General features: G+C 52.5%; 1 protein-coding gene and 1 pseudogene across 1 annotated transcript; one reads left to right on the top strand and one right to left on the bottom strand.

The window, feature by feature from the left end:
- The first annotated feature begins 739 nt into the window (after positions 1–739).
- LOC103880316 lies at positions 740–2,297 on the top strand (annotated as a pseudogene).
- An 8,688-nt stretch (positions 2,298–10,985) lies between these two features.
- Positions 10,986–14,876, bottom strand: SOCS1 (suppressor of cytokine signaling 1). Its single transcript, XM_031658477.1, has 2 exons — positions 14,748–14,876; positions 10,986–14,197 (listed from the first exon to the last, which is right to left on the bottom strand). Exon 2 carries the CDS (start codon positions 14,145–14,147, stop codon positions 13,500–13,502), a length of 648 nt encoding a protein of 215 aa, XP_031514337.1. The 5' UTR covers positions 14,148–14,197; positions 14,748–14,876; the 3' UTR covers positions 10,986–13,499.
- Between the last annotated feature and the right edge of the window lie 1,423 nt (positions 14,877–16,299).

The raw sequence follows: 16,299 nt of genomic DNA, 5'->3' as shown, positions 1-16,299 counted from the left end.
TTGCTGTAGCCTTGACCTCCCAGGCTTCAGCGATCCTCCCACCTCAGCCTCCTGCTTGTTGGGACTATAGATGTGCACTGCCAGGCCCAGCTAATTTTTGTATTTTTTGTAGAGATGGGGTTTCACCATATTGCCCAGGCTGGTCTTGAGCTTCTGGGCTCAAGCAATCCACCTGTCTTGGCCTCCAAAAGTGCTGGGATTACAGATGTCACCCACCACGCCCAAAAACAATTTTTTACCATATTGTTCTAAACAAATGTTCCCCTGAACATTAAAGAAATCTAAATGTCTACTTTAGTGTTGTCTCGGGGAATAATAACCATAACATCTAAGGTTTTATGAGATACATTTTCCCCTAATACACACTGAAATAAATACAACCATTAAGAGAATGTTTGCAGCCAGGTGTGGTGGCTCACCCCTGTAATCCTGGCACTTTGGAAGGCTGAGGCAGGTAGCTTGCTTAAGCCCAGGAGTTCGAGACCAGCCTGGGCAGCATAGGAAGATTCTATTTTTTTTTTTTTTTGAGATGGAGTCTCGCTCAGTTGCCCAGGCTGGAGTGCGGTGGCACAATTTTGGCTCACTGCAAGCTCTGCCTCCTGCATTCAGGCCATTCTTCTGCCTCAGTCCCCCGAGTAGCTGGGATTATAGGCGCCTGCCACCACTCCTGGCTAATTTTTTTGTATTTTTAGTAGAGACGGGGTTTCACCATGTTAGCCAGGATGGTCTCAATCTCCTGACCTCGTGATCCACCCGTCTCGGCCTCCCAAAGTGCTGGGATTACAGGCGTGAGCCACCGAGCCCAGCCTCTATTTTTTTTTTTAAAGAAAGGGGGTGGGGGTGAAGAGATGAAGACTGAGCGGTTGTGGCCGTGTTGCCGACCTCGAGCAGCAGTTGGCTTCGCCACGTAGAACCCAGGAGTAGGAGACTCAGAATTGAATCTCTTCTCCCTCCCTGCTCCTGTGAGATCTTTTTGATCTTCAGCTACGTTTTCGGCTTTGTGAGAAACCTTATCATCAAACACAATGGCCAGCAATGTTACCAACAAGACAGATCCTCGCCCCATGAACGTGTGTTCATTGGGAATCTCAACACTCTTGTGGTCAAGAAATCTGATGTGGAGGCAATCTTTTCAAAGTATGGCAAAAGTGTGGGCTGCGCTGTTCATAAGGGCTTTGCTTTCGTTCAATATGTTAATGAGAGAAATGCCCGGGCTGGTGTAGCAGGAGCGGAAGGCAGAATAATCGCTGGCCGGGTGTTAGATATTAACCTGGCTGCAGAGCCAAAAGTGAACCGAGGAAAAGCAGGCGTGAAATGATCAGCAGTGGAGATGTATGGGTCAGAAACAGAACACCCTTCTCCATCCCTCTACTCAGCTCCTCTTTTGACTTGGACTATGACTTTTAATGGGACTATTCTGATAGGATGTGCAGTTACCCAGCACGTGTACCTCCTCCTCCTTCTATTGCTGGGGCTGTAGTGCCCTTGAAATGTCAGCGTGTATGAGGAAACACTTCACGAAGGGGCAAAAGTGGCTTCATTTGTAAGAGTGGACAGCAGGGATCTTCCAAGTCCGGAAAGTTGAAAGGAGATGACCTTCAGGTCATTAAGAAGGAGTTGACCCAGATAAAATGAAACGTGGATTCTCTCCTGGAAAACCTGGAAAAAATGGAAAAGAAACAGAGCAAACAAGGAGTAGAGATGAAGAATGATAAGTCCGAAGAGGAGCAGAGCAGCAGCTCACATGAGACTCATGTGAAGATAGAGTCTGAGGGGGGTGCACATGACTCTGCTGAGGAGAGGGACCTCGTGGATGATGAGGATAATGAAGATGAGAGGATGACCAGCTGGAGTTGATCAAGGATGATGAAAAGGAGGCTGAGGAAGGAGAGCATGACAGACAGTGCCAATGGCGAAGATGACTTGTAAGCACATAAAGGGGCTTAGAAATCTTAGCCCGTTATTTCTTTGCCTAGGTGCTTGTCTAAGGTCAAATGTTTCACCAGATCCTCTCTTCTAGTATCTTCAGCATGTGCTCACCGTCCTCCTCATCCTTGTCCTTCCCATGTTCATTAATTCATATTGCCCTGAGCCTAGTCCCATTTTCACTTCCTCTGACACTCCTCGTAGTTTTAAGTCTTACCCTGTAATTTTTGCTTTTAATTTTGACACCTCTTTATGACTTAACAATAAAAAGGATGTATGGTTTTATCAACTGTCTCCAAAATATTCTCTTGTCATGTAGGGAGTGCAGTTCTTTTCATTCATACATAAGTTCAGTAGTTGCTTCCCTAACTGCAAAGGCAATCTATTGAGTTGATGAGCTCCTAAAAGCAGCTTTGAGTTAGAAGTATGTGTGTTACAGTCCTACATCAGTGTGCTGTGTAACAATGTAGGATGTAAGAAATGCACAAATGTAACAATGTATTTTTGTGAATGAGTTGGCATGTGTAACAATGTACAATGTAACAAATGTACAAATGTAACAATGTATTTTTGTGAATGAGAGTTGGCACCTCAAATGCAGCCTCTAGAAAAATAATTAGTGTTATAGTCTTAAGATTTGTTTTCTAAGCCAGGCGTGGTGGCTCACATCTGTAAACCCAGCACTTTGGGAGGCCAAGGCGGGCGGATCACGAGGTCAGGAGATTGAGACCATCCTTGCTATCACGATGAAACCCTGTCTCTACTAAAAAATACAAAAAAAAAAAAAATTAGTCGGGCGTGGTGGCGGGCGCCTGTAGTCCCAGCTACTTGGGAGGCTGAGGCAGTAGAATGGCGTGAACCCAGGAGGCGGAGCTTGCAGTGAGCCGAGATTGCGCCACTGCACTCCAGCCTGGGCGACAGAGCGAGACTCTGTCTCAAAAAAAAAAAAAAAAAAAGATTTGCTTTCTAACGTTGATACTGTGGGTTATTTTTGTGAACAGCCTGATGTTTGGGACCTTTTTTCCTCAAAACAAACAAGTCTTTATTAAACCAGGAATTTGGAGAAAAGAAAAAAGAAAGAAAATATTCACCAGTTTTATGCCTGACACATGATGGGGCGGGACACCATATCTGCACCTGGGGAGGGGCTGAGTTAGTGTCTCCTTCACCCCTGTGCCCTGGTTCCTCCTTCCCTCCGTTGCATCCTTTTTTTTTTTTTTTTTTTTTTTTTTGAGATGGAGTCTTGCTCTGACACCCAGGCTGGAGAACAGTGGTGCAATCTCAACTCACTGTAACCTCCATCTCCTGAGTTCAAGTGATTCTCCTGCCTCAGCCTCCTGAGAAGCTGGGATTACTGACACACACCACCACACTCGGCTAATTTTTGTATTTTTAGTAGAGACGGGGTTTCGCCATGTTGCCCAGGCTGGTCTCAAACTCCAGATCTAAAGTGATCTGCCCGCCTCAGCCTCCCCACGTGCTGGGATTACAGGTGTGAGCCACCGCGCCCCACCCCATTTGCATCCTTGTCGCCATTGCTCCTTGGTTACTTAGCCCATTATCTGCACTTGATGTGGGACTGGTATCTCATCTCTAGAGAATTTTTTTTTTTTTTTTCTAGAGAACTTTCTTTGTACCAGGCATGCTTCTAAGCACTTCACGATATTCAAGCATTTACATCCCCTTAATAGTCCTGGGAGATAGTGACAATGATAATTCATGATCAACAAATGGGGAAACTGAGGCACAAAGTGGTTTAATCAGTGATTAAGTAAACTTGCTTATGTTACAGAGGTTAAACTCTCTCAGAGAGGTCCCTGCCCTCTTGGCACTCAATCTGTAAGACAGAGCAACCTCTTGGCAGTCCCTCACGTGGACTTTAACAGAGGCAGTGGGACCCAGTGGAAAAAGTCAAGGAGAGCCTCCTAGGGGAGGTATTTGCTGAGTTGGGTTTTTAAGGTTGAGTAGGAGTTTGCCAAGTGAAAAGAAAGCAAGCAAAACAGCAAAGGCTTTCCCTGGGGAGCTAGGAAAGCCTAGGGAACCATGAGAAATTGGGGTAAACGGGAGCAGATGAGGAGTGTGACAGGAACGAGATGTGGTTGGAAATGTACATTGAGGCCAGATGGTGGGGGGGCCTCAAGTTTAATGGAAAAGGGGTCATATTTGAATATCTAGCAGTTGAGAGCTACTGGAACACTGTGGAGTCACCTTGCTTGGTTCAAATACTGCTTCTTTTACTTCGACTACCTGTGAAATCATGGACAAGAAATATAACCTCTCCTGGCCTCAGTTTCCCCATCTGTAAAAGTAGACAATAATAATACCTAACTAGAATGTGCTAGATAAGGGTGAGCTGACAGTAATTTTTATTTGCAGTGGGAGCTAAGTGTATAACTGGGGTTATAAGGTGATCAAATTTGCAATTTGGGTAATCATACCCAATTCCCTCCTAATGCCTGCAAAGGGAGCTGGGCCCACATCTCTGGTCCTCAGTTTCCCCATTGTGAATCCAGTGAAGGGGGACCTGCTTTAAGGCTTGAGTGTGCCTTCCTCCCCTGCCCCCACATCCCTGCCCAGGCTGGACCTGAGGCAGTTTCACTTTGACCCAACTTCTGGCAACTGAGGCCTTTCCTGTCAACAGGCTGGCTATAAGAGGACTCGGCAACAAATGGCAGAAAGATGCCCAGAGCTGGGCAAGCTGGGGGTTTCATTTTCAACAGTAAAAGCTGGGGACAGAGCCACGGTCCCCTGAGTTAGGATCCAGCCTGACCTGGGAATATCATCCCTTTAGTTGAGCACGTACACCGGGCTGCACAGTTTATTATCACTATTTATTTTATTATTATAATTATTATTTTGGAGACAGAGTCTCACTCTGTCACTCAGGCTGGAGTGCAGTGGCATGACCTTGGCTCATCACAACATCCACCTTCCATGTTCAAGCGATTCTCGTGCCTCAGCCTCTGGAATAGCTGGGACTACAGGTGAATGCCACCACACCTGGCTTTTTTTTTTTTTTTCTGGGTAGAGATGGGGTTTCAACCATGTTGCCCAAGCTGGCCTCAAACTCCTGAGTTCAAGCAATCCGCCTGCCTTTGTCTTGGCCTCCCAAAGTGCTGGGATTACAGGCATTAGCTACCTTGCCAGGCCTATTACCACTTTCTTTTAATCCTTCACACACTGAGCTCTGGGTGCCTATGCCATTTCACAGGTGAGAAAACTGAGGCTCAGCATCACTGAAGGGGCTACTTGTCAATAACACACAGCTGGCAGTGTTTCTCCAGGCATGGGACGAGTGCCCTGGAGGGTCTCTGGGTGGGAGTTTTAGGCGAAACATGGACATTTTCATAAAACATTTAGGCCTCTTCCTCCTCTGTGAAACCATGATTTCATATTTTCATCCTCTTGTAGTCTTTCTGCTTAAGTCAAAATGAAAGTCTCATGTTGGTGCTATTGTGCCATAAACACCTCTCTAATGCTTGCTAATACTCCCCCTTCTCCTTCTCCCTTTTTTTTTTTTGAAACAGAGTCTCACTCTGTCACCCAGGCTAGAGTGCAATGGCGCAATCTTGGCTCACTGCAACCTCCACCTCCTGGGTTCAAGCAATTCTCCCGCCTCAATCTCCCAAATAGCTGGGGACTACAGGTACCTGCCATCATGCCCAGCTAATTTTTGTATTTTTGTAGAAATGGGGTTTCACCATGTTGACCAGGCTGGTCTTGAACTCCTGACCTCATGTGATCCACCCACTTCAACCTTCCAAAGTGCTGGGATTACAGGCGTGAGCCACTGCACCCAGCCTCTCCTTCTTCTTCTTTTTATCTTTTCTTTTCTTTTTTTTTTTGAGACAGTCTGTCACCCATGCTGGATTGCGGTGGCAGTGATCTTGGCTCACTGAAACCTCTGCCTCCAAGGTTCAACTGATTCTCCTGCCTCAGCCTCCCGAGTAGCTGGGATTACAGGTGTGCCCCACCATGCCTGGATAATTTTTGTATTTTTAGTAGAGACAGGGTTTCACCATGTTGGCCAGGCTTGTCTCAAACTCCTGACCTCAGGTGATCCGCCCACCTCGGCCTCCCAAAGCACTGGGATTACAGGCGTGAGCCACTGTGCCTGGCCTCCTTCTTTCTTTTTCTGTCTCTCAACCAAACACGGAGCAGACCTTTTGCTCAGAACACAGCAAATACTTAGAACACAGCAGTATCTACCTAGAACTTACATTGTTTGGATTTCGTTGCATTACTTAAGGGTTACCTCTTTGTTGCGGGTGATTCTACCTTCCACATATGTAATGAAACATTTCCCTTGAAATAAAATTTACTTAAGGAAATCATGTAACTTAATTTGCAGAAAATATTAATTAAATAACAGAACAGCTGGGGACTTGGACAGATCTGGCAAAAGAAAAAAACAAAACAAACAAACAAATAAACAAAAAAACATACAAGTGAAGCTCCAGTGACTGGTGTGACAGCCTCAGCTTAGAGATGAAAATGAAGGCATGGCTATAAAATTAAGCTGCCGGGGGTTAGAACCCACCCCCCACCAGGGCTCTGCTATCTACCTGCAGTGTGACCAAGCCCGTTATTTAACCCTATGCCCCAGTTTCCTCATTGCAAAATGAGGGTAATAATAGTTACACCTGATTCATACAGTTCTTGTGAGGATTAATTGGGATACTACGCATGATTTACTTAGAATCATGCCTGGCGTCTAGTGACATGGGTGAGCTGGCAGCCACTGCTGTTATTAGCAAGAAGCAAGCTGAGAATGGGACCAGGTGGGTCTGACTTCATGGCAATGCTGATTCAAATCCTCTGCACAGCTGGTGTGATGCAAAATAATTATTATTATTATAGTTCTGGCTGGGTGTGGTGGCTCATGCCTGTAATCTTAGCACTTTGGAAAGACAAGGTGGGAGAATCGCTGAGGCCGGGATTTTGAGACCAGCCTGGTCAAGATAGCAGGACCACTGTCTCAAGTAAAAAATTAAAAATAGCCAGGTGTGGTGTTGCACGCCTGTAGTCCCAGCTACTTGGGAGGCTGAGGCAGGAGGACTGCTTGAGCCCGGGATTTTGAGGCTGCAGTGAGCTGTGATTGTGTCATTGCACTCAGTCCGGGCGACAGTGAGACTGTTTTTCGTTTGTTTGTTTTTTTTGTTTTGTTTTGAGGCGGAGTCTTGCTCTGTCAGCCAGGCTGGATTGCAGTGGTGCGATCTCGGCTCACTGCAACCTCTGCCTCCCAGGTTTAAGCGAGTCTCCTACCTCAGCATCCCTGGTCACTGGGACTACAGGTGCACACCACCACGCCCGGCTAATTTTTGTATTTTTAGTAGAGATGGGGTTTCACCATGTTGGCCAGGCTGGTGTCGAACTCCTGGTCTCAAGTGATCCGCCCACCTTTGCCTCCCAAAGTGCTGGGATTACAGGCGTGAGCCACCGCGCCCAGTCAATAAGACAGTGTTTCAAACAACAACAACAAAACAAATAAAAAACCAACAGCAATGAAAGAATCAAGCAGAGAGGGCTGTTTCCAACGACTGGGCACACATCACGTGTTAAGCACTTTTCAGGGATCCTTTGATTGAACTTCACTCACGAGGTGGCTAGTTCTTAACCTCATTTCCAGATAGGAAAAGAGGTTCAAGACCTAAGGTCTATGTGAGGCTGGGTAGGCAGGGGTTGCTGTGGACTGGAATGCGGTGGGAGCCCACGTTGGTCTCTGAGGACCACAGGGTGTGGGAGAGGGCTCGCTATTCTGGCCTTGACGTGGCATGCCCTTGGGACATGCCCTTCCCGGGCCTGGGCTGTTCCAAGAGCCCTGAGATCCCAGCAGGCAGGACGGACCACGAGGACTGGGAACCACGTGAAGGTCAGAAGGGCTGCGGGGCCAGCAGTGCTTCCGGGAGTCCGAGAGGAAGCCCAGGGAAGACGAGTTTGGCCGAGCCGAGCCAAGTGAAGCCGAGCGTGGCCGAGCCACGCCGAGTGGGCCGGGGCAGCGGTTGGTGGGGAGAGCGGCGCAATGACGTCACTGGCGCGGCACGTGGGGGCCGAGAGTGCAGGAGCCGTGGGGTCTCAGCTGGATAAAAACTGACCAGTTTTCGTTTATCTGCCTCGACCCCGACCCTGGCTGGTAGAGGGCACTCCTGATGCACGGGACCAGGGAGCAGCACGAGCAAAGGACCTGAAACAGGAGGAAGCGCGGTGAGTGCCTTGCCCAGACCCCTGGGCCGTCGTGGGACGTGGGCCTTCAGTGTGCGTGGGGAGCCACGCAGGGCTGCGGTGTGGGATGCCGGACTCGCCCTGGGTGTCGGGGGAAGGAGGGGATAGGGAAGGTTGTACTGGGGCCGTAAAGTCATTGTAGAGCCTGGAACCCGTTTCCCCTGAGCGTCGTCTGTTGGGTCCCAGAGCCAGGACCATGGTTGGGATAATTTGAGCGCCCACCTGGGCACCGTTGTCACTGTGTGAATGTGCTTTGGTGAAAACTGTGCTTCCTTCTCTGGGGGAAACTAGATACCCCCTACCCCCAAATCAGGCCAAGCCCACCGTGTTATTCCTGGTAAACTCCCAGCCCTGGGGAGGCTCTGAGTGATGGCAGTGGGAGGCCAGGTGAGATGTACGAAGCTGGCATCCAGGTGGAACTGGCCACACCCACCTTGTCCCAGCATCCACTAGGCAGGTCCTGTGGCCTTCCCTTGCCGTTGGTCTGATTGGCTGGAGCCAAGGGGCCTGGCCAAGAATGAACCGCTCCCTTGTAAATATACACCTGAGGCAGGAAGCCAAAGCCCACCTCCCAGGTCCTCTGCTCAGATCATCTCCACCCAGCAGCCAGGTCAGATCAGGTCACCTCCACGTCCCCCATCAATCTTGAAATCCACGCTTTCCACCAAGGTCTACAGGGCCCCACGTGCCCGGGCCCCTGCCCATCCCTCCCACTTCACCCCTCCCACTCCGCCAGCCTTCTTGAATGGGCCGAACTCCTTCCTGACTGAGCGCCTTTGCGCTAGCTCTTCCCTCTGCGTGGACTGCTCATCTCATCTCCTGGCTTTGCCTGGCTGGCGCCTTCCTGTCATTCCAGGCACAATAATTTCAGTGTCACCTCCTGACCTTTCTCTCTAAAAGGGCCCTATTCACTGTCCAACTACCCTGTCGAGTTTTATCTGACCACTGTCACTATGTACTTGGAATCTTCCTTTTCCTTTATTTCGTGTTTAGTTATTTACTGTCCAAGGCCCTGAATGTAAACTCCGTAGGCAAGGGTCAGACCCCTCTATTTTGTTCATTCCTATATCTTTTTGGCTTAGATTAATGTCTGGCTGGGCGCAGTGGCTCACACCTATAATCCTAGCATCTTGGGAGGCTGAGGTGAGAGGATCACTTGAGTCCCGGAGTTCAAGACTGGCCTAGGCAACATACGGAGACCCCATCTTGGCAAAAATAAATTAGCCAGGCATGGTGGTGCACGCCTGTGGTCCCAGCTACTCAGGAGGCTGAGGTGGGAGGATCGCTTGAGCCCAGGAGGTCAAGGCTACAGGAGCTATGATCACACCACTCCACTCCAGCCTGGGTAACAGAGTGAGACCCCATCTCTTTAAAAAAAAAGAAAGAAAAAAGAAAAAAAGAAAAAAAGAGGAGAAAAAGGATAATGCTTGTAACATAGGAGGCGCTCAATCAGTGTTTGCTATATGAACCTCAACTATCATTATTGGCACCTCATCATTCAGAGATGCATTTAGCACCTACTACATGCTAAGTCGTGGGCTAAGCACATTCTACCTATTATGTCATAGAAGAGGCTCAGTTCGCCACTTCCTGGGATAATGACAGTACCTACTGATAAGGTTGGGAGTATCAAGTAGGAGGAGGTGAGGCCTAGGAATATGCATTTTCACCAGAGTCCTCCCTTATCCCATCCCCTCTCCCACTATCTAAGAAACCCATCCTGGGCTGGGCACAATGATTCATGCCTGTAATCCCAACACTCTGGGAGGCTGAGGTGGGAGGATCACTTGAGCCCAGGAGTTTGAGACCAGCCAGGGCAACATAGTGAGGCCCCATCTCTACCAAAAACAAGAAAACTAGATGGGTGCGGTGGCTCACACCTGTAGTCCCAGCTACTCAGTCCCTGGGCTGAGGTGGGAGGATTGCTTGAACCCAGGAGTTTGATTCTGTGGTGACCTGTGATCTCGCCACTGCATTCCAGTCTAGGTGACATAGCGAGACTCTGTCTTTAAAAAAAAAAAAAAAAAGGCCAGGCGTGGTGGCTCAAGCCTGTAATCCCAGCACTTTGGGAGGCTGAGGCGGGTGGATCACGAGGTCGGGAGATCGAGACCATCCCTGGCTAACATGGTGAAAGCCCGTCTCTACTAAAAATACAAAAAACTAGCCGGGCGAGGTGGCGGGCGCCTGTAGTCCCAGCTACTGGGAGGCTGAGGCAGGAGAATGGCGTGAACCCAGGAGGCGGAGCTTGCTGTGAGCCGAGATCGCGCCACTGCACTCCAGCCTGGGCGACAAAGTGAGACTCTGCCTCAAAAAAAAAAAAAAAAAAGTAAGAAACCCATCTTGTTTAGAGTGGGATAGACTTGGTCCAAGTCCTGGCCATCACTTTTGAGCTGTGTCACCTTGAGTAGGTATCTGCACTTGTCTGAGCCTCCATTTCCTCATATGGAAAATGGGGGCCAGAGTTTTCAGCTCAGGGGTGACTTGGAGGCTGGTCACAGGCTGTCCCCACACCCACACACAGTCCTCATCATTCCAAAGAGTGCCTCCTTTCTCATGGTGCCTGCCACACTGCCCTGGCTTACCTGCTCAGTGGGGAGGACACCTCCACTGCACCTGGGGCCCCAACTCACTCCCTTGCGCACACAAACCCTCCTCTCACTTTTCATTCTTGTAAATTGACGTCAGCGCTGCTGAATCATGAAGCTGAGGTTTGAGAGAGATCTACACCACCCGGGAAGCCACATGGCGCTAGTGCGCGCATGCGCGCGCGCACACACACACACACACACACACACACACACACACACAGCCTTTTCCCCCTTCAGTGGTGCCTGCACACACTTTTAGTCACACGGGACGTGGGTTTTAGGTCCCAGGGCTTTAGGTCACTGTACCTATGTTAGCATAGATTTATTTTAAATGACTCATAAAAGGAGGAAGGGGCCAGCTCTGGGAAGTGTGATCAGAGGGGCCTTTACTCTTAGCTGTTCTGCTTCAAGTTCTACAGGGGGAATGGGTTTGGACACCCAACACTTGTGTAAGGAAAATGTGTTTTTTATACTTTTTTCAAAGAAGGGAAAAAAAAACATATTACAAGCTACCTGCTAGTTGACCCCTCCTTTGAGGAGGTCCTGTTTTCCCATCTGTAAAATGGAGATGTTCACAGTACCTAAATCAGAAGGCTGGGTGTGAGCTGAATGCTTCAAGTAGGTGATGCGGGACCTGGGAGCGGCTCCTGCACAGTCAGTGCTACATAGAAATACAAGCAGCTGCTGCTGTTATTATTACTGCAACGGTTAGGTCCTCGGGTTGCCTAGTGGTACCCAGTCTCTGAAAAAGTCCTGAGTGGGTTTGCAAAATCTGGCTCCACCCCTTGTGGTCCTGCTTTGCCTCTCTGAGCCTGTTTTCCCATCTGTCAAATGGGGCCAGCACAGCCAGCAAGTGGTCACTAAGGGTCTGCATCACTAGTATTACAACCCGATCCCCAAGCATTGCCATCTTGGATTTCTGTTTCTTCAAACACTGCCCACAGGAGGTAACAGACAGAAAAGAACAAGGACAGGACTTAATCCACCTCAGAGAAGGAAGGGCAGGGGCATGGCAAAAGAAAAAAAAAGAAAAAGCAGAGATTCTTTGGAGGTCGAGGTAAAACATCACCTCCTTCCCTCCCACTTCACCTTACTAAGGGATGAAATGGCCAAAGCTCTCTGAGATCCTGAATCTCTTCTGGCCATCCTTAAAGGCCTGGAGCCTATTTAATCCCCAAGACAGGCCTGGGCTGCTCTGGCTCTTCGACCATCAAGTTAATTTTATGCTGTACTTCCAAGTCTGAAAGGTATTATTAAGCATTAGGACACTATTATATGTGTGTCCAAGGCTGAAGAGGGCCACTTTAGCTTCTAAAGATGAAGTGTGATGTATCCATCAGGTTGCTTAACCCTTAACCTGAAAATGACTCAGTTCACCATGTGTTGAGTTACCAGCATGGTCCATGTGTCAGGCTGGCCAAAGACACAGAAGTTGCCAGAAACCCAGGTCCTGGGCACTTTGTGGTGCTGTGGGCCAGCCCCACAAACATCCTGGAGCCACCCTTCCCTTCCCTGGCTCCTGAAAACATCAGTCTCCTATATGATGCACAGAAAGTTGCCCTTAGAAAGGTGGAGGCCCAGGGAGGCAAGGGGAATTGCCCTAGCCGCCAGCAGCACCCTCCCGCCACCACAGACCACAGAGCCTCTTTCTGGCTCCAAGTCGTGTGTTCACCAAAAAGTACACAAGACAGAACAGCGTGACAAGAAGGAAGCTAGACCCAGCCCTGTATCCCCCATCTCATCTCAAATGAGTATCCCTTGATGCTGGTTCAGAATGTGCCACTCCTCCTTCCAAAAACTCACTAAGCCCCCACCCCCACCCTCTTCCTGGAAGCTGTTGTGGTCATAGAACCAAAGAAGTTTCCTCTCTGTTATCCATTTCAAGCAGATGCTTAGTGGACAGCCAAAAAAACGGCCCAAGTATTGTCTTTGACAGGAATGGCCATTGGCAGATTTACTCGGTTTTCTCTTCTGTAGAATGGGGATAAGAGCCCGTGCCTCACAGGGTTATGCCTCTCTCTATAGGATTAAGTAAATTTAAGCATGCAAAGCACAGAATTAGGGCTGGCACAGACAAAGCGCTCAAACGGGAGCTGCTGTCTTACTGGACACACGCCAAAACTAGACCAACCGTTTCTCTCCCTGGAGAGTTGTGGGTGGAACCCTGGGGGATGCCCAGCCACAGAGCAGGCCCGGTACACCACCTGCAGCCCAGCAGGTCAGCCTTAGGACCCTCTTCCCTGGACCTGTTCAGAACCAAGTTAAAGTTTTGGCCAAAGCACACGTTCTAGAAACCTTTTTTTTTTTTTTTTTTTTTAAAAAAAAACTTTCATAATAAAGTTTATTACCTAAACTGGCTTTAAAAAATATAAAATAGGATTCTGCACAGCAGAAAAATAAAGCCAGAGACCCTCCCCCAACCCCTGGTTTGTGCAAAGATACTGGGTATATGTAAACATGAAGAGGTAGGAGGGTGCGAGTTCAGGTCCTGGCCCCAGATACAGTTAAGTTAAGCTGCTACAACAACCAGGGGGACCCCGAGGGAGCACCAGGAGGGGGAGAACCCCCTCAAGAGGTGAGAAGGGGTCTGCAGCCTCGTCTCCAGGCCTCGTCTCCAGCCGAGGGCGGGAGGCGCCTTGCCCCTACACCCACCCGCTCCCTCCAACCCAGGCAGGGGAAGGTACCCACCCCGTAGCTCCAGGCAAATAACAGAAAATAACACGGCACCCCAGTTAATGCTGCTTGCACGGCGGGCGCGGCCGGTCAGATCTGGAAGGGGAAGGAGCTTAAGTAGTCGCGGAGGACGGGGTTGAGGGGGATGCGCGCCAGGTTCTCGCGGCCCACGGTGGCCACGATGCGCTGGCGGCACAGCTCCTGCAGCGGCCGGACGCGGCGCTGGCGCAGCGGGGTCCCCAGCATGCGACGCGGCGCCGCCACGTAGTGCTCCAGCAACTCGAAGAGGCAGTCGAAGCTCTCGCGGCTGCCGTCCAGGTGGAAGCGGCCGGCCTGGAAGTGCACGCGGATGCTCGTGGGGCCCGAGGCCATCTTCACGCTGAGGGCGAAGAAGCAGTTCCGCTGGCGGCTGTCGCGCACCAGGAAGGTGCCCACGGGCTCGGCGCGCAGCCGCTCGTGTGCTCCGTGCACGCTCAGGGGCCCCCAGTAGAAGCCGCAGGCGTCGAGAAGCGCGCTGGCGCGCGTGATGCGCCGGTAATCGGCGTGCGAACGGAACGTGCGGAAGTGCGTGTCGCCGGGGGCCGGGGCCGGGGCCGGGGCCGGGACCGCCGGGCACGGCCGCGGGCGCGCGGGGGCCGCGGGCGAGGAGGAGGAAGAGGAGGAAGGCTCTGGCCGCCGTCGGGGCTCTGCTGCTGTGGAGACTGCATTGTCGGCTGCCACCTGGTTGTGTGCTACCATCCTACAGGAGGGGCCAGCCGGAGGGGTGGGCCATAGCGTCCGGGGGTGCGCTGCGGGGGAGACAAGGCGGTGAGCTGGGGCGCTGCGGGACCGGGCAGGTGAGCGCCAGCCGGGCAACTAGGGAGGGCGGCGCTCCCGGTGGATCCGGCCCTAGGGGGCGAGCGCGGAGCACCAAGTCCGCGCGGCACCGTTCAGCCTCAGTGGGCACAGCTAGAAAATGGGCTCTGTACTCCGCGGAACTCTTCCCGGCGGGTGGGGGCTCGGTGGAGGCGGAGTCCGGCCTCCAGGCAGCACCGAGAGGGGGGCGTGGAGAGCAGCCGGCTCCGGCTCCAGCCGTCCGGCCCCGGCTCGCCGCCCCGCGCCCGCCGCCTGCTGGCGAGGCTAGGACCCGCGCCTGGTCCGGGAGATTTGGGCTAGGACCAGAGAAAGGCTGTGCTGTCGGAGACCCGCGCGCGGGGGGCTGCCTGGGTGGGGCCGGCGGGGGCAAGGGGCGTGGCAGTCGCGACCCCATCCTGCAGCCCCCGAGGCCCGCCCGACTCCTGGCTGCCGTGGACTCCCCTTCCTCCTCCCTCCCGCCTCCTCGCCCAGGGCTCGGCTCACCTGGCGGCGGGGCGCGGGGCGCCGCGGGCGGGGCAGCGGGGGGCTCCGGGACGCTCCGGGGCGGCTCTCGCGCATGCTCCGGGGCCAGGAGCCGTGCAGCTGCCACGGCCGCAGCTCGCTCTGCTCGGCGCCCGCCCCTGCGCCAGTCTTTTAAACCAGCTGGGAGGCGGGGCAAGCGACGGCGGGAGGCCCCGCCCCCCGCAGGCCCCGCCCCCAGCTCCACTTTCGGTTTCTCTTTCTGCCGTGGCGTCCGGCGGGGACCGCTCCGGCCGTCTGCACCCCTCCTCTGGACCCTCTCGCCCGCCTGTTCGCAGCTGCCCCAGCACCCGTCCCTCGAGGGCCCCTGGCCCCGACCCTGCGCCTTCCGGCCACTTCTCGGACGCCTCTTTCGGACTTGGCGACCCCGCTTTTGCCCCGCTACCTCGGGTTCCACTTTCTGCCGCCAGGCCCTATTGGGACGCTCCCTGACACACCCTCCTCCACCCCAGGTGTCTCCACACCCGCCGGGGACAGAGCCCTGTCCTCTCCTCCGTTGCAGCCAGATCCCCCCAGGAGGCCACAGAACCTGTCCCCAACCCTGAGCCTGACCCCACCCCTAGACCCCTTCCTAGCCCCTGCTTCACCCGCCATCGACTCCCTCAGTCGCCCTCCCTCCTGTCCCGAAGCCCTGCCGGCCGCTGCCTCTGGTCTTGGCTCGGGCTTCCCGGGAAGCGGCGGCCTGACCACAAGCTTCAGAGGAACCCTGGCGGCGCGGGCGCCTCCACCCCGGCCCAGTTCCTCGGAAACTGGGCGGGGCCGGGCAAGGTCCCTGGTGGCCTCGACTGCCCTCCCTGCGCTCCCACTACCCGGCAGCGGAAGAAACTGAGGCCAGGGAGGGGCTGGGATTTGCAATGGCTTGCAGATTGGGAGCTCTGGACCTGGATCCCGCCTTCCCCGTCTTCATTTTGGGGAGAGGAGCAGCTGGACGACATCAGATTGGAACCCAGTGAAGAAATGGTGCATTCTCAGACGTGATGAATCCCAAAACCTGGTTTCCTAGCCCTCATCTCCCTCGACCCCTTCCTCATAGATTTCCCCTTCCTACTGCTCCGTCAAGCATCTGCCCTTCAAAGACTGCCTTCCCACCACACACACACCCGGAGCTTGGGATGGTGAGCGGTCGGTGGTCAGGGCTGTCTTTTGCACGCGTTTTGGTGATTTAGTGATTCCCATTGTCGTGCGAGGCCATGGAGTAGGTGCCTGGCTGCTCCGTGTATTTTTGAATGAAGGCATGTGGGGAGCCCCAGCATCGCAAGGGGCCACACAAAAGCCTGGGTAGGCTGGGGACTTGGTGACTGGTCTCACACTGGGGCACACTGCCCTCTACAGACAGCTCTCAGGTGACAGCCCAGACAGCTTCTCCCCTGGAAGTCCTGGTGCCTGGTCCTTCTTCCCGCCTCCCTGGCCCCAGGATGCCTTCTTCCCCAGGCAGAGCCTAGGTCTTTATTCACCTCCTGAACACAGGGGGTGACCCAGAATCAGCCTGGCTTAGCACCCCATCAATACCCTGAAT

The sequence above is a fragment of the Papio anubis genome, chromosome 18, assembly GCF_008728515.1.
Source record: "Papio anubis isolate 15944 chromosome 18, Panubis1.0, whole genome shotgun sequence".
NCBI classification, from domain to species: Eukaryota; Metazoa; Chordata; class Mammalia; order Primates; family Cercopithecidae; genus Papio; species Papio anubis.
The sequence above is the reverse complement of the archived record's forward strand: the minus strand, read 5'-3'. Positions and strand labels throughout refer to the sequence as shown.

Excerpts from the sequence above, each read along its gene's own strand:
- SOCS1 (XM_031658477.1), bottom strand. The coding sequence starts at position 14,147 with ATGGTAGCACACAACCAGGTGGCAGCCGACAATGCAGTCTCCACAGCA.